Below are 27,575 nucleotides of genomic sequence, written 5' to 3'. Positions count from 1 at the left end.
CGACGGTTGTGGGGTGTACGCATGTGAGCCAGCTTGCTTGCAGGTGTTTGCTAGTCCGCGGGTTTTCATGGTACTACTTGCGGTTTCAGTGTGTTTGGTGGCTTGCCTGGCCATGGGCTATCTAACCAGTGTGCTGCCGACGGTACAGAAACGGTACCACCTGTCAGCTTCGGAGACCAATTGGATCGCTGCCAGCTACGGTGTTGGAATTCTGCTGGCCATCCTCTTCGTCGGTTACTTCGGACACGCACGACATCGTCCGGCGCTTATCGGCGTGGGATTACTCATCTGCGCTATCGGAGGGTTTCTAGCATCGCTGCCACATTTCGTGTTACCTTCCTTACACCAGGACTCCGCATGGCAAACTCACGTCAACAGGAGCATCAAGGCGGAGTTCTGTCACGTGAGTGAAGATGCGGCTCAAGAGGATTATTGCTCCCAGGAGAGAGTAAGTGACAGTCATGCCAGGTCAACGACAACAGCGCTCATGTCGATTGGCCTTCTCATGTGTGGTGCTGGGATGGCGCCCTTGTTAAGTCTTGGTACCACCTACATCGATGACGGGATTGGAAGCCATAATACAGCCATCTATTTAGGTAAGAGTAAAATTTCTTGAAAGTTTATCATTTAACTTTATTTCAGGTGAAAAGTGGGCGACCCAAGCGCACACAATTTTGAAATTGTAAACCACATAGCCATGACAAAGGAAAAAACGGCGTAATGTGATGCCTATATAGTTGACAATTACGTTGTGGTGTGTCAGTCACATGAACTGAACACCTAAAACATCAATTGTAGTTATTCATTAATTTTCTCCATTGTGACGAAGTCATTTGATTTTCAGCATTCTTTGACATGCAATCATTTAATGTGTGAAGTAACGGTCCAACTTATCTATATCTTTAATACGGCTGGAGGTCGTTTGCCAACGCCTTTATATTCCAAACGATGCAGTGACATTTCTCCTCGTATTTTGTTTTAAAAACGATTTCCTTGACACTACATATTTACACTGGTATGCTTTAGTGTCAGGAAAGTCATCCTTGTCCTTGAACAGAAGTCTACGAGTATTTTGCTAACTTAAAACACCATAATCTAAAATTACAGCAGTTCTTCCTTATGGTAGTACGTACTTCGAGATTGTGAACCATTAACTTTTGTTCAAACTTTCCTCAGCGAGAGTTTCAACCATTCTCTGAACAAAGCAAGAGTAAATATCGGGCGTCACCGTGCAAATTTTAGTACTAGGAAAAAAGTACCAAACATGTACGCTTGCCGATATTTGAAATTCAAAATGGCCGTCATATATGTAAAAGACATTTTTTCACAAAACTAAGACGATGAAACTTTACTTCATCCAAGAGCTTAAAAATGACCCCAAAAGCGGCAGACGATAAAAAGTGTTCAAATTTTGAGAGTCTGAATATATGATATCGAGGCCCTTTACTCCTCGACACGTAAGTATCCGCGTCTCTTCATAATATCTTCATGATTTTATTTCAAAACTAGAAAAAGATGTTTCTCTTAGTACACATTTCAAAGCAATATATGGTTTAATTTGAATCTAGCATAGGTGAAATCTGGGCATTATAGACGAAGGAGCTTTAAATAAAATTCTTTTTTTACCGTCTGCGTATTGGTAGGTTTTCAGGCAAAAATAAGAAAACAAACATAATGTTAACATTATTACAAATAAAAATATTATTTTTCCACAAGAACCCAAATAAAATTGAGCTTATCTTAATACACCTGTGTTTTTCGTCTGTGTTTGTTTTTTCCCTGGCTTGCTGGTAGATTTTACAACAAACCTAAGGACGGCAAACAAAGAATTTTCTTTAAATGGCCTAAGTGAAATCACACAAAAGTCATGAGACGAACCAACCATTCTATATTTCCCAACCAACTCTTCAATAACGTATGTTGTTAGGAAACTATGTTTAGCACAGTAGTTTTAATGAAAGCACTGTCAAAACGGCTTTTAGAATTTACATTTTCCCAATGTTTTGCACGTGACCCCTAGACTTGGTTCAAGTCGGTGAATTTAAAAAAAATAAACTCATTTATAATAGTTTCTCTTGTGTCTCTGCTATTTCGTACAAACCTATCCGGAATTTGGCAGCTCACGCCAGGTTTTCCCAGCGATTGAATGCACCACGTTTGAGTCTGCGCAGTAGTGAGTTAGTTTCTGCCGGATTGTGATTCCGGGTGAAACTCCGTTGTATAGCAATACAATACAATACAATACTTTATTGCTCGACAACACACTCAAGGAGTGCGGTAAGGCAAAAATTACAAAACTCAGCAAACACTGGATGAAGCCGCTGCTGGGGGAGGAACTAAAGTACAAGAAATAAATTTGGCAAGAGGTAGTTTATCTTTGTGAGTAAAGATATATATGAACTTTTCTCTGTCATTCAAATCAAGAAAGCCTGGATTATACAAACTTGTGGATGAAAATAGACCATCTCGATACGTTCTGTATTTTGGACATTCTATAACAAAGTGAAATTCATCCTCAACTAAAGACTTACAAAACTTACAGAATCTTTCATTTGCAGGAACTTTAGGAGTTGACCTTCTACCCAGTTCTATTTGTAGGTTGTGATCCGAAATTCTTAGTTTTGTCAGCCACCTCCTATAGGTAAAAGATCTTATATCTAGCAAGTAACTTTCAAATTCAAATTTTGTCTTAAAAAGTCTGTAAGTTCGGAGCTTATTCCTCTGCATTCCACACTTCCTTTTATCATTATGAATGTTTTTCAGCCATGTTTGTTCATAAGTTTCACATAAACTATCATATACATTATTAACTGTGGAATTAATATTGCAAACACAAGACCATATATCGCTCCCACTGTGAGAGTTCAATATTCTTTGTATATAATTATACCAATCTGAATTCAACCTGGATGTATAAGCAGATCTCAATAAGATGTCATCTGATAAAACCAATCGATGCCAGTATTTGAGCATGTTTTTTATCACCATAAAGTGTATCGGATATCTACCCAGCTCTCCAACAACACCATCAGACGGTGCATATTTAGAGACTCCTAGGATAAATCTATAATAAGAAATACTAACATCATTGAGAAAGTTACACTTGTCATTAATTTCATGTCCCCATATTTCACAGCCATACGTCATAATAGGAACAATTAAACTATCAAAGAGTGATAATGCAACTTTTACAGAAAGTGAACCATTTTGAAGGCCCTTACGAAGGCTGAAAAGAGCTTTCATTGCCTTCAATTTAAGATTGTGAAAATTACCTTTGAATTTACCATTTGGGGTAATGACAAAACCAAGGTAACAGTACTCTTTCACTAAGTCAAGAGTCACTCCATTGTAAGTGAGTGTAACTCCTTTTACAAGATGATTACTTTTGTTGAACACAATAACTTTCGTTTTCTTTATGTTAATAGTTAATTTCCATTCACGACAAAAACTATGAAGTTTATCTAAGCAGCTTTGTAAGCCTGTTTCAGATCCTGAATCAATAAAAGATCTGAAATCATAGATCATCAGCATACATTAGACAATTGAAAAGGAGTTTACCAAGTTTGATAGGACAGTCCTCACTGGAACCAAATGTACTGGGAAGATCATTTATAAAAATATTGAACAAAGTTGGACTTAAGTTACACCCTTGCTTAACTCCTAAATTGGAGTCAAATTCTTCAGTAAAGCAATTGTTACTTTTCACACAATACTTAATGTTGTTGTACATGGACTTAATTAAGCTATAAAAATTACCATTAATGCCATATTTCTGTAATTTCTAAAGTAAACCTGTACGCCAAACCCTGTCAAATGCTTTCTGAAAATCTACAAAACAACAGTAAAGGTATCTACGACTGGGACTATAGTTTCACAGAGAAGATTTCGCATAGACACGCTGATCAATAGCCGAACTCAAAACTAAAGATTATCTGCAGTTCTCCTCTTTGCTCTGAAACCAGACTGAAATGGCGAAAGAATACCATTGCTATTAAGAAAGTTTATAAGCCTATTATTCAACACAGAGGTAAACAGTTTTGCGAGGCAACTATTTATAGAAATCCCTCTGTAATTTGACGGATCACATGTATCACCTGATTTGAACACAGGGACCAAATATGCTTTTTTCCAAGCATTTGGAAACGTTCCTGATCTGAGGATGACATTGAATAATGAACACAATGGAGTAAGTATGGAAGAACCACCATATTTTAGCATTTCGTTCAAAATACCATCGACACCTGGGATTTCCCCGATTTTAATTTACGCAAAGCTTTTAAAATTTCTGATACTGTAAATGAGGAATTAAGAATAAAACTCACATCATATTCATTGGCCGCTTCCATTTTTGTTAATTCAGAAAGAATACGTTTAGAAACATCAGTTTCTTCACAAGAAAAATTACCCAACTGCTTAAAGTGAGAAAACCATTCACTAGGAGAAATAGACGAGTCTACTTTCTTACTGACATGACTCCCTGAAATATCCTTCCACAATTTCCAGTAATCATTACGGTCTTCGGAATAAACCTTTTCTAACTTCCTCAATTGACTCTCTCTGAAAGAAGACCGTTTATATTTTAACAATTTTTTGTAATCTCTTTTCAGAGTGAAACATCTCCCTCTAATATGTGGATCATTTGGGTAGCGATTCAACAGTTTACAGCAATCTTTCAGATCTTTACGAAGTGAAAAACAAGACTTATCAAACCAAGGCTGAAAAACACGTTTTGATTTCTTCTTTTTCAATTTCGGCGTAACCTTACGTAAACAGCGATCTGAAACTTTGTGAATAATACCTTCAAATACTTTTACAATATCATCACAAGAATGGGAACTTTGACAGTCAATATTAAAATTTCTAAAGTCTTCTTGAATTGATGAACTTTGCAGAGTATTTAAGAAATCTTGTTTAGCATTATCATTCCACAAATATTTACTTGGACATGGTTTACACTCTACATCAACTGACCGCTTCACAATATTATTTATATTCATAGAAAAACCTATTGGACAATGATCAGAGAAATGTGTAAAAGCATATACTTTGAAATAATCTATCCGGTCCACTAAATTCTTTGCAACAATACCATAATCTACTGTACTAAATCCATTTCCCTTGTAACAAGTTGGTTTTCCATAAAGATCCCCTGCAGTTCTACCATTTAAAATCTGTAAGCCGTTTTGAATGCAAAGATCAATAAGTTGTCTCCCAAAGGGATTGATACTACAATTACCATTATCCATTGAAATTCTATGATGTACGGAGTCAGGAATATAATCATTAGGTGTAGGACAGTGATTTATGTCATCATGTTGAATATAATCTTGCAAATTACCTGTCCTAGCATTAAAGTCTCCTACTAAAATTATGTCTCCCAAACTCGAAAATTCAAGAATCTCAGAATGTAGAGCTACAAAATAATCATTATTTACATGCATTACAGAACCTTGTGGAGGCAAATATACACAACACATAAAAACATCACTACTGAATGAGAAAAAATCCTTATCAAGTTTTACCCAGAGCAAGTCAGAAATTTTCGAATTCATCTTATGGATACCTGACTTAAAGCATGACTTAAATACAACAACAGATCCCCCAGCAGCACGTTTACTACGTTTATGTTGTAAATTTCTATCAGATCTAAAATAACTATAACTATCAAAAGCAACAGTGTTTGACTTCGAAAGCCAGGTTTCTTGAATACACATTATATCAAATTGGTTAACAATTGATAGAAAATCTTCATCATCACATTTTTTTGATAAACCACCTTGGATGTTCCAACTTCCAACACGTAAAAAAGAACGCTTAAAATTCCTTCTTAAAACAGCAGTACTCTGTGTCTGCGAGGCAAAACACATGTCAGTGTAAAAGCTGAATAACAGAACTAGATAAATTGAAGGAAAACTTTATGAACAGCTGACTACAAATAGGAATAGAAAAAAGTAGCCAGAATAACAGGTGTGCTAAATTTAGCACTAGGTTGACAAAAGTTAATGGACACACAACAACTCTTTTGGAGCACTGTGTAATATTGTAGCCATTAGTGGCTGTATCTAGACAGTCCCAGGACATTAAAAACAAACAACATGAAAGGAAACAATGCTTCTCTTTGATGCTCTGTCACCCCATTTAATATCACTCATCAAAAAAAACCTGTGCCACCTGAATTTATATGAATTCCGTCACTGTGATACAGGTAACTTGCATTAACATATCTGCTGTGCTGGTCACAATCTAAAACTGGTTGCGATCACCCTGATCATATCTAGCGTATAAACCATGGCCATAATTATAGTATGGCCTTCTATTGTAGGGCCTATTTCCTTGGAAAGAATCTCTACTATCCACCCGTCTAAAATTTGACGGGGATCTATATGTACGAGAATGAGTGGTTACATCGCTTCTCTTTGTTGCTCTGACACCCCATTTAATATCACTCACCAATAAACTTGTGCCACGTGAATTTATATGAATTCCATCACTGTGATACAGGTAGCTATTGTTACCTAATCTATAATGATCTACAAAGACGCAGTGATTTATGTCAGAACATGCATTCTTAACCTTCTCATTAATATACTGGATTTGATTATTTAGAATGGAGTATTCACCATGGAAAGGTAAGATACCCGACACAACAATCATTGCTTTAGGACAGACATATTTAACTTCATTACACAGTGAAATTATTCCATCAATTATTACATCATCACGTAAGTAACCAACATCATTCGACCCTATATGCAAGATTACAATCTCTGCATCAATATTATTGACATTTCTCAAACTTGAAAAAGCTTCATCAATATTTGAAGCTCTAAGCTTTACAGAACGCTTATTCTTATATAACAAACTCGTGTTGATGTACTTAGTAATTGAGTCACCTAATACAAGTACATTACAGTTCACGTTACGACCGTCATCTCTTATGAATCGTGGACGATGCGGACCCGATATGCGAGACTGTGTCCGGCGATATGTAGAACTCGTCCGACTATCAGCTTCATCAACGCTGCTACGACGCGATTCATCTGGACGACTCTGATACCGGTTAGCGTACGCGTTCGGAGTACTGGGAGTTGGAACGGTAGGCGAACGCGCTGTCGATTGTGAGAATTTCGCTGGGCTCTGGTTTACCGCGGAAGACGGCGGTAGAGGATCAGACCGAGGAGTATTCGACGGGATTGGTTCTGGTGTTGTTGAATGAGATGTTTGCGGCTGGGGAGTGATATTACCAACTACATTGCATTGTGACGAAGAAGATCTGCGGGAGGTGCGACACTGGAGACAACACGCTCACAATCACGAGTTGCACCTACACCATCCTCTATTGATGACGTCACAGCGGTCGCAGAAGCAGAGGTGTTTCTCCGTGAACGTGACACGGAGTTCAAAGATTCAGCAAACGAATTCACCAAGTTTACCTTTCCTAACTTCCTAGTATCAGCCATTGTTATTTTATCATCAATAAAAGAAAGTTTGTCCATGATAGCACCGACTGAATATACAGTTGAAGCATATTTGCCCTCGATCTCCGCCACTTTGCTCTCAAGAGAATTCCGCAACGATGACAATTGTTTTTTCAATTCACGTACCTCGGCAATAACACGATCTTGACACTGCAATTCAACGGCCTTCTGTGTCTGTAACAACTGGCTCTGAAAATGATCACAGATAGACCGTAGATCATTTTTCAGTGAGGCAACTTCCTCAAAGAGGGAATTGTATCGATCAGTCAGTACTATGTAGTTACTCTCAAGTCTTTCTACGGCTAGAGAAGAAACGTGCGTATTAACATCCGTTTTGTTGACAGACTCTTCTTCTTTTCGGCCATCCACCGGACTATTTGGCGGCAAAACATCGGTCACCTCACTAGTTGGTACATCACGCGTAAAAGGGATCATCACACATGTTTCTGGCGAAGAAAAGTGGTTATCTTCATTCAAGAACCCTCAATCGCGGTATCAAACAACTCATACAGAGAGGGATGTGCTGTGGCGGGAATATGCATGTTGCTCTCTTTGGAATTGCAACACTGCACTTTACTGTTTGAATCAGAGTTCGTGTCCTTGGTGTCGAAAAAGTTCTGCAAAAATTCCTCCGCTAATCTGCGTGCATTAAAACCCTTGTAACAAGCACCTGAATAACCAACAACCTGCTTATGGCAAGCGTCCCGTCAACAAAGATCCCAGTGTTTCTTCCCACTGCAACAGCGTAGAATTTCTTACGACGTGCAGCCTTCTTGTTGCTCTTCTTGGCAGATCGACCACGCTTGGTTGACGCACACAAGTTCACCAGATCATCACCCGAGTCAAAATCCCCGTAAATAAAGTCCGGATCACTTTTTCTTCTCTTATCACGCTTACCCATTGCTTATGTAAATTAGCGAAATGATTGACTGGAAATAAAACAGTAAAAGAACCTGGGAACCACCGAAACACAGACCACTTTATGGAGCGCTAATAAGGCGTGGCCACCATATACTCTATAGCGTTCACCCCACTCATCGCGTCCACTCCACTCACGCGTTTCACATGAAAACAAAATACAAATCATCCCGTTCACTCCACTCAAACATTCACAAATCACAGACTTGAACCAAGTCTAACGTGACCCCTACACGTCACCTTTTGTAATCATGTCAACACCGACACAACTTATTTAGCTAAAGAAATTCGCTGTAAGGCTCAGTAAATTTGACATATCAATACACCAAGATTTCATCTCAATGTTGAAACTCGTAGATGGACAGTGGAAGGACATCTCATATCTCAGACTAACAGATGACTTTTTTATTACGTTGATAAATCCCCAACAGTATATCGAAACAGTCCATGCTATTCTTGACATAACAGTTTCTGTAAAGAGTGCGATAATATAATTTATAGTCGGAATATATAAGTACATGCGCCTATATTGGGGGCAGATATTCCGAGTTTCAAATGTTTAAAATACCGTTCTCGCACTCTGCTTGCGTGATCTCATTTTTTTTGAAGATCGTCGAATAAATTAAGTTCACCGTTTTATTTTTATGCAAATCTGAAATGTATTTTTCTCAAGGAGTTACACTAGAATAGCGGCCATTTTGAATGTAAAGTATCGGAAATGTATTTTTCTCAAGGAGTTACACTAGAATAGCGGCCATTTTGAATGTAAAGTATCGGAAATATCCAATAAATTGTTTCTCTCGTACAAACGTTTGCACCGTGAGCCCCGATTTTTATATTCGATTTCGAAAGTTTCCCGTTCGGAGATTTTGAACAAAAGTTGCAAGTTTTTCAATATCGAGGCCGTCCTACCGCAAGGCAACATCTTCCGCGAATTAAACTTCTCAGATTGTTGTCATTCATTTTATAAAGCTTAGCTTTCAGCTGAAGGCAAATCCTACAGATTTTCTACTTATCGTTTTCGTAAAACTGAGTCATGAATTTCTTGGTTTCCCTAGGAATGGCGCCATTTTGCATATAGTCGGTAACTTCTGTACTTGGTCCCAAAGTGTCTAACGTGACCAGAGATTTTATACTGGTAACTTTGAAACAGTTAAGGCTCAAACATTCTTGCAGCGAAGTTTAAGCAATTTTCCCTCGTCACATAAAGACATTACCAAAATTTGACAGTTCTTTTAGATATGCCCCAAACCATAACAAACGTTCCATATAAATAACAATGGAGTTGACATCCAGTTTGGTATCTGCTAAAGTGCGGGCTGCGGGTTGCGGGTTGCGGGCTGCGGGTTGCGGGTTGCGGGCTGCGGGTTTTTAGAATTATGGCTAGATTTCTAATATATGTAATATGGCATTTAGTATATAAGAAATAAAACCTTTAGAAGGTGTCTATTATCAATAATCATGACCAGGTCTATCGTACAGTATCCCTTTTCCTGCCAAGTCCATATTTTCAACATCAGGTCAAGATGGTTAAAATTAATGAAACACAACATATTCCATATTGTGTATTTTAACATAATACTGTACATTTGAAGGCTGTTGAAAACATATATGCTGTAAAATTGATTTTTTGGACTAAAGATGCTATAACAGACCATACCAAGTGGGTGAAAATACGTCATGTTTCTGAAAAAAAATCAAAATCTGCTAAACTAAAAGCGGCGATTCCGAGGACCAATTTATTTGTTCCGAGCTGCCTGGCCATCACAAATAAATAATTTGGGATCTGAAATCACTTTTCTTTCTTGCCATGGATGTGAGTGAGAAATAATACCAGACTGACAATAAAAATTCGCGCCTCGGAAATGTCGCCACTTATCGCGGAATGAAAATTGTTACATTTCTAGTATCAGGCCATAGGAAGTACAGCAAAAAACAGGATGGTTGGACAGTCTCATATACATTACGTTTACTTTTTTGTACGTGGCACACAAGTTTTGTAGATAAGATTGTAGATAAAAAGAACCGACTCATTTGAGTGTCTGGATAGAACACACAAGAGAATTGCTAAATTACTAAGCTACTGCAGTGAACTCACACTAATTAGTTTCAGCTGTAGCCAGCTGGCAAAGTAGACAACATTGTATGTCCCATGCAGACAGTTTGTCTGGGGAAGTTGAAATAAACAAGATTTGTACATGGACCAGTGCATGGTAATGTTACATTGTATTAATCTTGAACACAGGGTGCCAATCGTAAACTCTCATTTACAACCCCAGACAGAGCTAGTTTTGCCTTTGGACTAGCAGAATTTTTTGACCTTGGTCAACACTAAAGTGGCCACGGGTAAAACAGAAACTGCCCAGTTATAACACACTACACGCCAAGCTAGCAGGCTACAGCTGAAACTAATTAGTGTAAGCAGTTTTATTGCAGTTCACTGCAGTAGCTTAGTAATTTAGCAATTCCCTTGTGTGTTCTATCCAGACACTCAAATGAGTCGGTTCTTTTTATCTACAATGTTATCTACAAAACTTGTGTGCCACGTACAAAAAAGTAAACATAATGTATATGAGACTGTCCAACCATCCTGTTTTTTGCTGTAAATTCTTTGTAATGCATCTATTCACAATTCGGTTCTAGGGCACACATACAGAAAATTAAACAATGCCTACTTAATGCAATGTGTAAGGAAAGATTTGACTTCAAAAAGCGTAGAAGTGTTGTGTATTTAAATGCCGTGTATTTTTCATGAAATCTTTAAAAAGAAAAAGACGTACGACAATGGACTTAGCTTACTTTGCCGTTTCGGTTCAACCGAGGTCACGACCACAGAGAACGACATTCCGCTAACATTTTACGCGAGAATTTCAGCGGGAAAAACACGTCGGTGCGTTGACTTATTTTCAGGAATCGATCTAATAGGAATATTTTTGGATGAGTTCGTGTTCTGCAGCTCTCAATAATTGTGTATCTCCTAATATCATGAACATATTCTATGACTTGCACCTGCAGCATGATAGTCGCTCCATATGCATTTGATCCAGCGTGACTATGAAAAGTTTCCTAGGACTATTATCGTGTTCACCACAATAAAATAATTTTAAACGGCATTGAAAACGATTCTGAAAATTGTGCTTTTATCGGCGGTTGAACTAATCTGAAGTGTGAGAAGGGCATGGCATTCTATGAAAAAGTAACAAATTATTAGGCGTGTCGAGTTTCAACGAACCGAACTTCATCTCCCAGTTCATCTGTGCTGTCAACGATCCGAAACTTACTTTTAAACTATCCGTCCTAATCATTACATAAAAAGTTAATATAGCGAGTTGTTGTGAAATCTGTCTTGTGTTCATATTATTACTCATCCGTGTTCAGTCATATCATTTCGAAAGCTTCGATCGGCAGTGCGCTGTGCAACGACGAATGTTGGATGGGAAATGGACTATCCTGACGTTGGTGGTGCTTTACCAGATGTAAGCTAAATAACGGCATTATTCAAGAAGTTCACGGCTTTTATTCCATAAACAAATACATCTAGATACTATTTTAGCATTTATTCTATCTACTAGCGAAAATGATACCAAAATCACACATTTTTTCATGCCGCAACCCGCAGCCCGCAGCCCGCAACCCGCAGCCCGCAGCCCGCAACCCGCAAAATAGCGCTGACATCCAGTTTTAGTGGTGAGAGGTCAACATATATTCAATATTAGTCTTTTGTCTGTTTGTAAAATACGTTGTCTTTGTTTACTCCAAAATGAAAGTCAAAATACCTAGTGGTCAACGACCTGTGTTTTGTCCCATGATATCATTGTCGACTGAATTTTAGTCAGGAATAGAATCGCTTGTCAATAGAAACATTGCATGTTACACACAATGCGATGTATTTGCATTGCTAATATTCACTTTTAAAAATACTTTCGACACACGAATTAAAATGTTTTTGTTCCCTAGAGCAAAAATGATAAAATGATATAAAAAGTTACAATTATTGTCAATAAGCTTAATTACCTTTAATATCAAGTAAGTGTGTAAGCGTGCCGAGATCAAATTTCAATCTATTTGTTTCTTAATTTTATACAGGGGATATCAAGAATCTGATATATTTAGTGTTTATATCTCATGACGTCACAGTTCTATCATTAACATTCCAAAATAAATACTCGTCCCAGCTATCATTTGGGGGGGGGGGTATTGGGATACCACCATAACGGACTACGGCTTAACCAGGAACCAAACGCAGGCACTGGCACAAAACCTCAGACAATTACTACTGTAAGGAAGAGTCGCGCTTCTAGTCTGTTGTGGTAGTTCTTAGAGACAAAATAATTAAATTTGTCTAAATGTTCTGTCAGCAGCCGATGTCGCTGAATGGTACGACATAATATAGGAACAAAAGTCCAATCCCATCGGTGCTATCAAAACAAAAAAATCGGGACAGCAGAGATAACGTTTGTTATATATTTTATGTAAACTTTATGTAGTTTCACTGGGCATTTTTACCGGGACTCTTCTTGGTAGATCAATGCAATTTATTAAGGGACTACAGAAATGGGACAGGGTACCCAAACCATAAATCTGTGTACCTAAACCTAGTAGGAAACACACTGAAATAGTTACCTAATTGGACAAAATGTCACTGAAAAATACGATTAATTATGTTTGACCCTGACGCATTTACAATACAAGTCTCAACCTTGTACAGCCCTTTGGCTAGAGATCGACTAGTTCGCGATCGTGCGATGTCTTGGCTAGACCCATTTGTGGATTCTAGAGGTTTGAAGCTGAGGTCGTGATACGTACAGTAGAGAAGCACAAATGTGTTGTCGTCAGACACTGACGAATCTTCAGCTTAGCTGTGCATCGTATTAAGAACACTCAAAAGAATCAATGGCCGTCGATTCACCATAATGCCATTCATGTTTCATACATTGTATACTGAATTGTGTACCGTACCTGGACTGATTCTCCGTCCGGACATTATATAAACAAAATATCTAATTATGTAAACAAGCGATGCTTGTCCCACAAGTCGGGACATAGCTCCGCTGGAATCAGGGGACGTAGTGGACAATTCAAAAACACTTAAGAGGTTCTGAGAGATTGTTTACAATATTATAATCCTTGAGAGGCTCGGAGTAATAATTTAGAATGTGCAATACTCGCTCTGCGACATTTTTAATGAAGTTGTATACATTGTAAGCCAACATCTAACGTCTACGTTATCAAATTTATAGCGTTCGGGTTAATCTGAAAAGAGGTTATCAAAAATGGGCTTGTTCGTGTATTGATATGAATTGATTTTACAGACTAAAAACTCGACACTTCTGCATCGTTGCCAAACGTCTATAGCTGATTTCTCTCCCTATAATTTCCTATAATTGCTGTCTATTGTTCCCGCAGGGGTGGTCGCTACGTCGCTGGCTCTTGGACCATGCTTGGGATTTGTCATAGGTGCTGCCATAGTAACGTCCACCCATGTTGAATACTACGCCTTGTCAACCCATTACCCGCTGGTTCAACCTAATCATCCGTATTGGGTCGGCGCTTGGTGGCTTGGGTTTATCATATTTCCCTCTATCATACTCGGTCTGTGCGTCCCCTTCTTCTTCTTTCCAAAACTCTTCCCCAAGCCAACGGGGCGTAGAGGGCGCTACAAGTTCAAGTTCCAATACGAGGGAGAGCTTGCACCAACATGGAAAGGTGAGATAGGAAATGTACACGACACTTTCTAAGTCTCCCCGTTTGTTTTGTGAGTTTTGTACAATTTAAAATGAAACCACTTCAGTGAAATAAATATTATAGCCAAACAAAGGACTATTTACCCGAGGCGAGGGTTGGTACTTGGTGACCATTTGCCTGAACTGAAAGAGGATGGTGAACAATGCAATTCATTGTAGCACCTGAAAAACACTGAGCCAAACCACTAAGCTTATGGAACAATGAAAAACTATGAAAACAACCAAGATTTGTTAGGTGCCCTCCCATATTTAATTATAATTAGACCCCCTTGGATTAAGTCGTTTTGTAAGATTGTTCGGCGTGGATCCAATGTACAAAAGCCTTGCCTATTCAGTACTTGGCTGTCGTCCGAGTCAGTCCGTATTATTATGGCAAGTTCAGTGGCCATGGGACTGTGCTTTGCTTGACTCTTGCATGCATTCTTTATCGTACGAGTTAACCAATATTCACCCGTCGTGTAGAACTAGTTGAATGGTACTTTACTATATGCTGATCAGTCATAATGCCAGAGCTTTGACCAGTTGTATCACTCATTCCGGAAACCATGCCGATCAAAGTTCCGACGTGTACAAAACTCGGAGATAACGCTTGCGAAAGCTTTAAATTTTAGGCCGAGATTGACCTTATCTCTGTGTATATGTGAATTTACAGCGTTCCCTGGAAAACTGAAGACGTTATTCACCAATGGCGCCCTGATGGCCATCTGCATCGGTGCTGGCGCTGAATTAGCCGTCAATACGGGGATAATGATGCAAATCCCACATTACCTGGAAACTCAAATGCAAGCATCTGAACTGTACGCCTCCATGCTCACAGGTAAATCACACCCATATCTAGCAGCGCCCTCGCATTCGAGTTGGACGACGACGTTCACAATCGATATAGGCCTACTAATGTGAGACGCAGTGCATCTGCCATTGCGAGTTCCTTAGGAAATCTTTAATATACCGATCAATATAAGTAACTGACGCCTTTTAATAACCAGCGGAAAAATTATAATTTTATTAGCAGGGAAGGAGATTAAAGTAGATTATATGAATCAACAGGTGGTTGAATTACTAATAAGTTCTTTTGAGAAGTAAACAGATGACCTGCAAGGCTGGCGTCAAAATGCTGCGGACTAAGGCTAGCATTATGTTCACAACAAATGCATTGTTTTTAAAAGCAGTTTCAATGGTATTAAAGTACCGACTCCCGAATCTTTCACACTTAGCAGTGGTTCAAAAGTAGGCCAGTGATCTAGTGGTGGTCATGGATCGCAAATAAAGACAATTAAAATCTTCATCAACAGCTTGTCATTGCATACACATGATATTTGTCCCCAAATTGCGGCAGAAAAAGCTATTGTTCTCCCGTACTTCGTAGTTATTGATATTGTTGTTTTTCTGATCCTGTTTAAGCTGCTGTCATGGTACCCATGGCGTGCCTCGGAATTTTCGTCGGCGGCGTCCTTGTCAAGAAATTGAAACTGACTTCCAGAAAGTGTACGCGTGTTATAATGTACACTGATTTGACGACAATTTTGGTCTACTTCTTTCTCTTTTTGTTTGGCTGCAATACGCAATTTTTACCCAATATCTTCTATCCTGGTACCTCAAACAGGTAAGTCGTCCTAAAACCAAGTACCCAATAATATATTTCTGCAAAGAGTGATCGAGTGGTAATGAGTCGTCTCTTTTCTTTCCAAACGGCAAAGTGATGAATTCAGCAAGGACAAACCAACGTACTGAAACTTTTTGATTATTTTAGTCAAATATACGGGTTTGGGAATCTTTTCAGGTATGAGATCTTCTTTGGAACAGTTGCTGTATTTCTGAGAATAAATTAAAATTAATATTAAATATAACCCTGCATCTTTTTCTCTTCCAGCACGAACGACAACGCTCAACTTGTGGACAACAGGACAAATCTCGTGTCTGTGAATCTGACGACATATTGTAACTATCGATGTGACTGCGACACACAGACCTTCTACCCTGTCTGCGGTACCGATGATATCACCTACTTCTCTCCCTGTCATGCCGGATGTACCGTCAAAGAACCCGGGAATTTCGTCGGTCCGTCAGGACAGCCAGTCAAGGTTAGATAGATGTCGCCGCCTGTATCTGTCTTCTTTGCTTCGCTATTTGCTATTTTGCTATTTTCCCGCTAATTCGCATGTACTTATTTTCGTTTTTATTTGCATTTTTTGTGATATAATAACATGACTGGTAAGGATTTTTGAGATTTACTAAGTCGAATTTGGCGCACTGCTATCGACTTTCATTCAAGCCCACTTGCGCAACAGTACGCCCCAAACCCATATAGTGCTTACATTGACACGTCTCTTCACTATACACGTACTCTACGCGTGCAGCGTTCCCCTTAAAGGTATACTGTCACCTGTTCCAATTTTGCCACAGCTACCATGGAAAGAGAAAATCTAACCAATCACAGATTTTAAGCGAGTGGCCGCTTTTAAAAAACAGCGCCCTCACATGGGCATTTTGGATACCAAGGAACGCCCCTTTGACTATATATGGACATATTTAGATTACAGGTGACTGTGTACCTTTAAGCTTACTAGGTATCTTGAGAGAGAATGAGAAGCGAGGAAGCAAATATCTTTTTACAATTTTTTTTAAATATTTTTTTGTTTTTAATGTCCACTACAGTTCTTGTTCAACCCATTAAAGCATGTAGATATACACAGTATTCATTTGTCAACTCAACCTGTACATGTGTGAACTGCATTGTTAAATTTGACAAGTGAATGGTGAACAAGAACAATGCTTTTTATAAATATAGAAGCCCTATTGACACGCCAAATAACTGATGTTTCATCATGCAGTTAGGAATAGCACAAGAACTTGCAATCGACATAATAGCACAAAAATAACGAAAACATCATCACAGTTACAGGTACTAACTTTTCATTCACAATAGGAATTTTAATTTCTTAGAAATACAGCAACTGTTCATGCGTAGCTAACAACTTACAGTTGAACGAAGAAGCGATGAAGAGTGTTGAGAGCAGCGTCCACGGCGGTGTCTGTGAAAACCACTGCTCAAAGATATTGCCGTTTACAATTATATTTTTCGGTCTGGCCTGTTTCTTTAGCAACGTACCATGGATACCAGCCATTATGTTGATTTTAAGGTGAGCGAGATCGAACAGTTTTTTCGACTACTGTAATAGACATATCGCGTCATCATTAACCGCAAATCATGTGACTTATTCTTCTGGATGTCGCAGATTGAGAGAATTCCATTTCGCCTTCACAACATCATGGTGAGAAATAGATATCGCTTCTTTAGCTGAGCATCAAAAAGTCATTAAAGTCGATATACATGTAAAAATATGAAAATATAATCAGGGGAAACAAGGTCGGTCACCGCAGCGGATACTTGTTTAAAGTTTTGAAAATGTACATTACAGTATGTGAATTTTCCATCCTTGCGTACGTTATCCGCTCTCCTCGACAATGACACAATGCCCTAACCTTGCTCTTCAGGGCAAATGTCATTATTTTAAGTGATCCAACCTTATATTTGTTTGTTTACAGGACGATGGCACCCGAGGACCGGTCCATAAGCGTTTCTATCGAATATATGTTCATGCACGTATTTGGTAAGTTTGATAGTTTTGCATCCGTTTGAAAAAATATGTTTCCTGCTTATTGACATTTTTGTCTCGATTATCAGTATATGAGAGAGAGAGAGAGAGAGAGAGAGAGAGAGAGAGAGAGAGAGAGAGACTGTGGTGAAGCGGTTAATGTGTTAAATGTGTTATTGAACGAAGTGAAAGTATTTAACTAAACTGCGTACAGCCGAGTGTTTATTTACCTTTGTTTAATTCGCATTTGATTTATAAATTGTTTGTCTACAGGATTTATTATAACACCGTTAATATTGATGGCTGTGGTGGATTCGACCTGTTTTCTACGACACGTGGTGTGTGGCGTGAGTGACATATGCATGGCCTACGACATTCTGACCTACAGATTTGCCTTCCTCACCATGGCCGCAATTTTGAAATTCATCGCGTTCATCTGTTTTATGATAACGGGGTCGATCATTCATAGTCAGCATAAAGCTAGGCGACGGAAGGCTACAGCGGAGACAGCAGCCAGGTTGAACGAAGCACTCGACGTGTTAGACGCAGGCGATGATTCGCCGACAAGCGCCCCCAAGGTACCTCGAAAGGCTGTGGACGATGAAGACGACTCTGGAGACGCCGAGGATATAGACTCACCTCGAGAACGAAAGTTCAACGAATATGTAGAGCAGCCGGTCCACCGTACGGGCAATAACACTTTCAAACCCCAGGGAGAGAATGGCCACATCGACGATCAAAAAATACCGTACATGGACGGCGATCCAAAGCAGAAGAACACAAGATTTGAAGTCGTTCATGTCGAAAGGGCTACAGAGGGCCAAGAGAAGGGAGTTAACCAAATCGAGACAAAAGCAGAGCTGAACCATGATATTCAACAACTGACAAAATCGCCGTCTGTGACACGCAGGGCAGTTGCGGATCACGATAAAGAAAGTACAAAAGCCCTAAAAGGACCCAAAGTTTCCCGTATATAGTTCGCGCTCAGTGCCGTCAAAACTTTCCTTTAGAAAAAAAGAAAATTGCTCTTTGCTTTCGCCCGAAATACGCTCATCGCCACACCTTTTTGTAGGAAAAAAAAGAGACTTGCTTTTGGAATTCGTAAAGTTTGAAAGTGGCTAGCTGTTTTATATGCTTTTATTTGGTTTCTCCTTGTGTTAACATTTGAAGTTCTTTGGAAAAAACTGTGTCACTTGCTAAAAATGTTTTCTTGCCAATGTTTTCTGCAATTTTGAAGCAGAATATCACCTGGAATATAGGGATAAACTGATATTTTTGATGAACAATGAGGCAGGAATTTCAAAAGAAATAGTTCCGAACAGAAAACAAGAAATGTCATGTTGGATCAAAGATGGGATATATTCACGTTCAAGCAAATGAAGGTACATCACACAACACAAGTGTTTTGAGGGCAATTTTCATTCACCTGTGCCGTTGATGCATTGCACATAATCTAGACAAGACTTTGCTTTGTAAGAAATACGTGCCGCGAAACTTGGAAGTTGGAAACTTTTGCTCAAAATTTCTTTGTGAATACTTTCAAACATCCACTTTCGAAATGAATAAAAACCTAGGCTACCTTGCAAATTTAGTACTAAAGAAACAAATTACTAATATTTGGAATTAAAATTGGCCGCGATCCCTCTGTTAACTTGGGGGAGATTACAGTTTCAATTCTGACAAAAAAACAAAACAAAAACAAAAAACAAGACACAACTACATTTGTCTGAGATGTACTATAGGCTTCACAATAAATCCATACGATCAGCAGATAAACAAAGTACTGTACAGTCCCACTATTTCAACATGAAGCACATTCTACTTTCAAATTGAAAGAATTTTTAACCGTCAGGGATTTTTGCTGTGGAATGCAGTTCTATTAATTTGTACACAAATGGATAGCAATATAGAAAGGACCGTTCTAGCAAATTTGAACTCTTTGGACAGAAAATTTTATTTATATATGTTCCAAATGTTGAAATATAATTTTATCTTGATTTATTTTCAGATAATATGTTGTTTGTTTACCAAGTTTTGTTTTGGTTTGAGGTCTGTACCTAGGCCAGACCAAGATAAATAACATATCATGGATATCATGGCTTGAGTTTTTGTTTCAAATTTTGCCATTTTATCTGTGTACACAATGCAACAAAAATTTTCCATTTTGACTTTAGAAGCTAACATTTTTTCTGAGTGTCTCTGGAGCAGTTATTTCACAGGTACTGTTTTTAAAACAGATAACAGCTTGATACAAGAATTGAGACTTTGCTTATCCTGTAGACAATTGCAAATAGAATGATCATACTTGCAAGACACTATTCAGTCTATCAGTGAGTTGCCTACTGTGTACAATAAGTCCAAAATTTTCATATGTGATATCCATTAAGGTTTTTGTAACATCAGCAACTTCAATGCAGCCTTCAACTTTACAGGTTAGGCAGCGTTTGTTCTGTTATGTGATGAAACTGATATATCTTACAAAGCCATGGTCCCTCTATCACAAACACAGCAGCTATGCAATAATTATTGGGTCACAGTCCCTCCATGATAGAGGGACCGTGGCTAAGTCTCCTTTAGTTTGGGAAGTATTCCATTAAAGGGCCAGTAACAGTAACATTTGATGAGTTTTTAAAACTGCTTTTGATTTTTTATGTCAACTTCAGTCTCTTGTTCTTCTCCCCAAAGCACATTGAGATACACAGTATTCAGCATATAAACTCATCTTGTACATGTGCAGATTGCATTATTATTGTTGACAGGAGATTTCTGATCTAGACTAGAATTCAAATGTAAACAATGGCAGTGCATTTTACACATATACTGGTATACACTGTGTTGACAAGCTAAACAGTGGATGTTTCAGCATGTCTTGAGGAGAAGAACAAGAATTTACGATTGGCATTTAAGACGAAAATAATGACTGAAATCATAATGTTACAGCTACTGGAACTTTAACAGATAATCCCCTGGAGGGAGACTTTCACGAGTACTGACCCAGAACACTTAAATACACCAGACACTCTGACACTTTGAGGATGACAATCACACGAAAAGCTCTAATTGTGGTTTCTGGGAAGAAAACATATTTAACCCATATGAGATAGTTAAGTGATGGGCAACTTTGGTGTCATTAGTTAAATTACATCATGTGACAAAATTCTTTTACAGGTCAAAAAGATCAAAAATGTAATATTCTATTTTGATCTAACGCAGGTGATAAAAGTAATACAATTCTGAATATAATTATCAGAGTCAATGGATGAGAGTAGACAACTGAATGGATGAAGTGGTTTAGGTAATGGATGTCAACAATTTTCTTCTAAATGAGTTGAATTTCCACGTATTTGTAAACTAAATATTGTGATAAACTGAATTAAAGGCCGTACAAGACACCATCATAAAATTATTTTGGAGAGAGCAGGGATTTGGGGTTTCTTGATTTTGCTGCATATTGCTCATTGAGTTTGGAGATCTTTTTGTGAAAGTTATAGACACTTGTGTCTCTTGGCAGTCACATTCTTGTATACTTGTTTCCCCTCCCTAATCTTTTTAAAATTTCTATTTAACTTGACAAAGACTCACTTGCAATTCTTTATAAGAAGCTCAGTTCATCACGGTTATGCACACTTCAGAAAATTTACCAACCAAATAAAACAAGACAAAAGAATTCACACACAGGTCTTTATACACGTTTACTACTATTTATTCTACTGCATCTAAGACAACATCTAAAACTGAAACTGAGAAATCATAGACCCTCCAAGAGAGGGTCTACGGAGAAATGGAGAAATTCTAAGAGATCCAGTCCCTCTATCACCAGTCTGGAAATGCTGCTGGTTACTTTGTGACAGGGCTTGATATGGATAAACACGGAGGTAGTTCTACTTCCTCCATGGAATAAACAACAATTAACACATTAGTCAGTCATGTGCATGTTATGTATCGGTGGAGTCACAACATTTTCAGTTTCCATGATGGGGGTATAAAATATGGCAAAACTGGAGGCTATTTGACTTTAAACAGACTTCAAACTTTTGCGTATACTGCACTTACATGTAACAAGTACAAGTGGTGACAAAATTGCTGCATTGTTATCATTCTACCAATGATGTGAATACTTTATTACATTTTATAACTATGAATCACCAAATTTATCAAAGTTTAGTACATTGTTCACTTCTCAATGATAGGAAATAAGATGACAAATTCCGAGAGCAATCCATATCACTCCTTGTCCTTGCAGTAGGGGTAATTCATACCTTTAAACTTAAACAATGGACGTTTCAAGGCCGGTGGTGGAGGGACTGTGACTAAGACAATTGGCCAGACTTTGTATTTCAATTCTTATTTTGAAACATTCCCGTAAGTGTTTACATAGACAGTGGCTACTATATATAGTTTTTACCAAGTTCTTCTAATTCTATTGTGAAGTGCTAAATGAACTAGTGTCAAGTGTGCTTGTCTTTTTCATGTCAATTTTGGTGTTTTGATAAAGTGCAATAAAAGTGTTTGATGAAATTTTGTAAGAGACTATGGTGCAGTTTTTGTTTTTCTGAATGTTCCACACACCCCCCCCCCCCATTTCACAGTAAAAAGGTCTAACCTTGCAATGTTACACAAAAGTGATGTATTAAATTCTGTGGTGAAAAAAGTCTTGGTAATACACAAAAGTTGTTAACTTGGTATAGAAAAAGGAACTTAATGAATTGATAAACAGTTAAGTGTTCATGTGAAGTTAAAAAGTGTCTGTTGTGTGGCACTACCAGCTTGGGCTGTTGAATATAAGCAGATACAATATAGCCTTCCCAGGATGCACCTCTGCACTAGGCATTGCTCATGCTCAAACATGACCATATACCTGAGCACATGCAATGAACATGCGTGATCAGACGTGCCAGGTTTGACAAAAGCAATCATTTAGATCACAGTGCCAACGTTCTTTTAAAAAGACATTTTGACTTGGCTGACACTATTCCCATTATCATGACCCTTGCATGACCCCATATCCTGTTATTATCATCGATCAGAACTCACAAGCTTGATCAAAATTGAGAGCAAGATCTGTAACTGCCATACATATTCACTGAATTCTGCCTTGCTCTATACTTTCCACATGGCAAAATGTTGAAATTTAAATGCTAATGAAACACCAAAAACACATGGATGTAAAGGTCACATTGGGGTCAAGATGAAAGTGGCACATTCAGATCACATTTGGCACTATTAGCAATGAGTTGATGGTTAACCAGTTTCAGATGTATATGTTAGCAACTCGTTACAAGTTACAAACATTACAATTCTGGTGTAGTGAAATCATTTTTTTTCCAAAAATTATCATATTACTGCGACGAAAACTGCACTTTTTCACCATGACACAGGTTTGAACAACAAATGCAGATATTATACAAGCTATGCATCTAGCTCAGATATAATCTAGACAGGACACTACGACTAGGGAAAAGTTTACAACAATTCTTCAAGAAGCGTTCAAGAAAGCACAATGTTTCACTTTGTAAATTATTAACAATTACATATTCATAAAGAGAGAGATAAAAAGTTTGAAGTGTTTTGTCCAAAAACATCACTTTTATCTTTCATTCATTTCAGAGACATACTGGTTTACAAATTATCACTCCCCTCAGTTCAAAGTTTACCTACCCACCTACATTTCAAACACACCCTGCCATAATGGCTGGAGAACTGGCTTGTACCAAATTACATCAAAGTATAGGGTGCACAGGTTGGATTAAAGAGACATTAGCTGTAACTTTTGACTAATTTTTCACTACTCCGTTTCAATGTATCAACTACAGAATTTTACTATAATCCGATCATCATGACCAATGCCCGAAGTCCTGCTTGCCAACACAGCCTGTGTATGTGAAATGACCATTGTAATTGTTGATAAATGTATTCTAATCCGGACCTGAATACAAAATTTAAACGATAACAATGCAGATTATACTCATATAGGGTATATTTATGAGCTAAATATTAGAAATTTCTTCATGGTTCAGGGATTCAAACCAGAAACTGCAGATGATAAACAGAACAAACAAAATTTAAAAAATGACCAAAGTTACAGCTAATGGATCTTTAATGAGTGTTAAAATATGGGAAGACAATGATTACACATCATGACCTGAACAATTTGAGTACAATACTGAACAGGATATAAAAATATGTTTTTGAAGTGTCATCGCAAACTCCAATCTACAATGGTCAGAGCATATCTCCTAGTCAATTTTGGATTAACATGCCTACCAATTGTAGTGAGAAAAAGAAAATAATTACATTTCTGGTGTATCTAGTTGTTAATATTTACCACTAAAGTTTTCATTCTATATTAAAGTTACCCAAAAGGCACCAAGCTCTTAAAATGAAACATTTCATGTGACGATGGAACAACTAATAGCACTGTCATAAAAAACGTCATTGAGGATAAACTCAATAGCCAACATGTCACTTGATACAAACAGAGATATCATTCTCATTTCAATGTAAGATTCAATCTGTCGAATGAAACAAGAGATACACTTCTCTGATTTCAAAAAATACTCTCACGCACCTAGAACATTTTCAATTTCAAAACACCCAGCAGGAAAGGGTTTCTCACCTTCACACACTCATTCCCCACGTTGAAATTTGAACCAAATGTGAAAGCGGTGAGGAGGAAGTCTGATCTGGAAGTATTCTACCTCAGAGCCTTATGGTGAATTTTCTATCATCCGCAACACCACCATCTTTACTACCCATAATTCTCCACCCATGGTGGCCATATTGGATTTTTATGATTTCGTTTCAACAAACTAATGTTTCCTGTATTTTTTTCTTGCGTAAAATAAACTGTCTACTCTACATAAATAAAATTTCTTTGATGATATTTGATGATGACAACTTGAACAACAGATATGTTGTTTCTTGGAGTACAATAATATGATTGTCAATAGACAAAAAAATAGGAAAAACATTTAAATGTTTAATAAATACTTCCAACATGGTCGGGCAGGGATCTTCAAACAAAATTTGAAAATCTTTTGAGGGAAATGAAGGTTCTGTATATACCAAAACATAATCGCAAGATGTACACTTTGATAGGGTCATATCAATGTATATTGATTTGAATTCCAGACCTTTAAAAAGACATCGATAAAGTTGTTTGTTATACTGAGCATCGAGATTGATAAAATAAACATGTTCATTGTGGTGGTGGTATAAGTTCATTGCTAACGAACTGTTGTTAATCTAAAGGGCAGGGGTTAAAGGGCAAGGGTTATAGGGCAAGTGTCAAAGGACACTCATTTTCCATGTTGGAAGTTTTTTCAAAAACTAAAATATTTTTTTTTCAACTCATCTGAATATATACACCATAGTGTTTTCATTTTATTTAATTACCTCTGTCACACCTTTTCAATTTTTCCTGGAACGGGATCGAGTTTTCATTCCTGAGTGTTCATTTCTAATTTTCTGATCGGCTTCTGGAAGGTAGCTGTCATCTTCTGAGTCTAACTCTCTTTCTTCTCGCTTCTTTCTACCTGAACAAAGGTGAGAGGTTACTGATTGTTGTAGACAGAGTTGTGAAAGGTGAGAGGTTACTGATTGTTGTAGACAGAGTTGTGAAAGGTGAGAGGTTACTGATTGTTGTAGACAGAGTTGTGAAAGGTGAGAGGTTACTGATTGTTGTAGACAGAGTTGTGAAAGGTGAGAGGTTACTGATTGTTGTAGACAGAGTTGTGAAAGGTGAGAGGTTACTGATTGTTGTAGACAGAGTTGTGAAAGGTGAGAGGTTACTGATTGTTGTAGACAGAGTTGTGAAAGGTGAGAGGTTACTAATTGTTGTAGACAGAGTTGTGAAAGGTGAGAGGTTACTGATTGTTGTAGACAGAGTTGTGAAAGGTGAGAGGTTACTGATTGTTGTAGACAGAGTTGTGAAAGGTGAGAGGTTACTGATTGTTGTAGACAGAGTTGTGAAAGGTGAGAGGTTACTGATTGTTGTAGACAGAGTTGTGAAAGGTGAGAGGTTACTGATTGTTGTAGACAGAGTTGTGTGGAGGAGCTACGATACAGTACAATGTTTGAGATTTTGTGTGATGATTAACAAACATTTGACTTACAATTGTGATAACATTTCTCTCTTGAGATAATTACAATTAGTACAAAAGATATATCAGAGATTTACTAATATCTTTATACAAAAATGTGTACCTGTATGTGAAAATGTGATAGTATCGGGGTATGTCTACTTGTATGAATTGTAGTTAAAGATGTGTATGAGTGTGTATGTACCAGTATGTATGTGTGTACACATATATGTGTGTAAGTTTGTATGGTATATTGTATATAGTGTATTCCTCCGATTCTAAGACCCCGCCCGTTTATAAGACCCCCCCAGGATTATTTTATCAATTCGTAATTACCTGTTAGTTCGTTTATAAGACCCCCAGGGGGGGTATACCCGAATTTTGACTGGAACAATAGAGCCATCGTCATGTAACGAGACCAGGATATCCACACACCTACGCTGCTTATCAAAGTCACAAACAAGTGTCAAAGTGAAGTATCAAACCTCACACACACACACACACACTATTGTTGGGGTTTGGAACATGTCAATCGGGAACAGTTCTATCATTTCCTGGCGATAAAACTACACTTGGATTTCACTACCTAAATGAACAATATAAAAGAGTTGGATTTTTTAGCGTCTCGATCTAGTACAATGTCGTCTTTTGTTACTGTCATTTTGCTACCATCAAAATAAGCAGATTTTCAACATCTGATTATGTACGAATCGAACATTTCGATGCAATTTGGCTACCATGAAATGAACATTTAGGATCGTCGGGTTTTCGGACTTGTCGATCAAGTACGATTCGCTCATCATCGCTCATTTCATCACGATCAAACAAACACAATTTTCACTCATACAAACACAAAAAAGTTTGGGTATCAGTAGTTCTCTTTTTGGAGACTGTTGTGGCCCTTAAAAGGGCCGTTTCGTTTTTTTGGTCAGCGGCATGATTTGGTCTGTTTTAGTGAATATGTACGGTGAAACAGTAACTCGGACTGATTGCTTTAGCAGAGGTACAGCCGCATTATTTGCCAAAACACCGACGTGACATTTCTCTGCCATGCCAACTCTTGGAGAATGGATGAATGCTTTCTTCTTTGCCTTCAAGTAGTATTTTTGTTGACTGACACGTCACGATCGATGATATTCGAAAGTAACCGTGCCCGGTATGAGTGCTGCATCTCGCTTCAAACTTTCAACTTTGCAACCATCTTGAACAACGGCTACAGCATTTCGATCGTGTATGTTGTTTGCATCTCGGCGAAGTTCATACGGCAAACCAAGTTCTAGCTGATTGCGACGGTAGTTAGGCATGCTGACAGCGAGAATGTTTTTAATAATTACTTTTTTTCTTGCCCATGACGACCATGCACTGTCTTATGACTTTTCGGAAAATAAAGTCTACGATAAATCGACGCATTTTTATAGGATCTTGTGACGATGTCGGGAAATCCTTTTGTTGCCGTTATCAATAGAAAATTTGGGACGTGTGAATGACACGAGCTTTGAACTTGCTTCGCTCAACTTTTACACTTTTGTTTTCATACTACTGAGGCAAAAGACTACGGCACATAAAAAGTTGCTCTTTAAATGGTGTGCTTATAAAGATTTTTTTCAACAGTTTTCTATCAGGTAAGGTATCTTTTGTGATCATTGTGAATAGCTGCACGTTTTCTCTTACGTTCAAATTTACCATTAAAATTCTATCACGTAAGTTTTCTTTTGTGATCATTGTGAAGAGTTGCAAGTTTTCTCTTAAGTTCAACTT

The 27,575-nt window shown here is 37.9% G+C and overlaps 2 protein-coding genes across 3 annotated transcripts in view; one reads left to right on the top strand and one right to left on the bottom strand.

Annotated features, from left to right (window-relative positions):
• LOC139115191 (solute carrier organic anion transporter family member 2A1-like) overlaps positions 1-22,315 on the top strand; it is a 23,551-nt gene extending 1,236 nt beyond the window's left edge. The window contains exons 2-9 of the mRNA XM_070677131.1: positions 1-596; positions 13,803-14,102; positions 14,793-14,957; positions 15,542-15,743; positions 16,011-16,221; positions 17,084-17,280; positions 17,687-17,751; positions 18,010-22,315. The exon at positions 1-596 is cut by the window's left edge and continues 213 nt beyond it. Of these exons, the coding sequence (XP_070533232.1) occupies positions 1-596; positions 13,803-14,102; positions 14,793-14,957; positions 15,542-15,743; positions 16,011-16,221; positions 17,084-17,280; positions 17,687-17,751; positions 18,010-18,713 (2,440 nt within the window). The 3' untranslated portion in view covers positions 18,714-22,315. The remainder of the gene's footprint in view (positions 597-13,802; positions 14,103-14,792; positions 14,958-15,541; positions 15,744-16,010; positions 16,222-17,083; positions 17,281-17,686; positions 17,752-18,009) is intronic.
• Positions 21,416-27,575, bottom strand: part of LOC139115193 (translocating chain-associated membrane protein 1-like 1) — a 25,318-nt gene continuing 19,158 nt past the window's right edge. The window contains exon 11 of one of the 2 annotated variants that reach the window (XM_070677134.1): positions 21,416-25,267. In XM_070677134.1, the coding sequence (XP_070533235.1) occupies positions 25,242-25,267 (26 nt within the window). In that variant the 3' untranslated portion in view covers positions 21,416-25,241. Of the gene's footprint in view, positions 25,272-27,575 lie in introns of both variants that reach the window. The other variant, XM_070677133.1, reaches the window with a different exon arrangement.

The sequence above is a fragment of the Ptychodera flava genome, chromosome 17, assembly GCF_041260155.1.
Source record: "Ptychodera flava strain L36383 chromosome 17, AS_Pfla_20210202, whole genome shotgun sequence".
Taxonomy (NCBI): Eukaryota; Metazoa; Hemichordata; class Enteropneusta; family Ptychoderidae; genus Ptychodera; species Ptychodera flava.
Note: the sequence above shows the minus strand (reverse complement) of the source record. Positions and strands in the feature narration are given on the sequence as shown.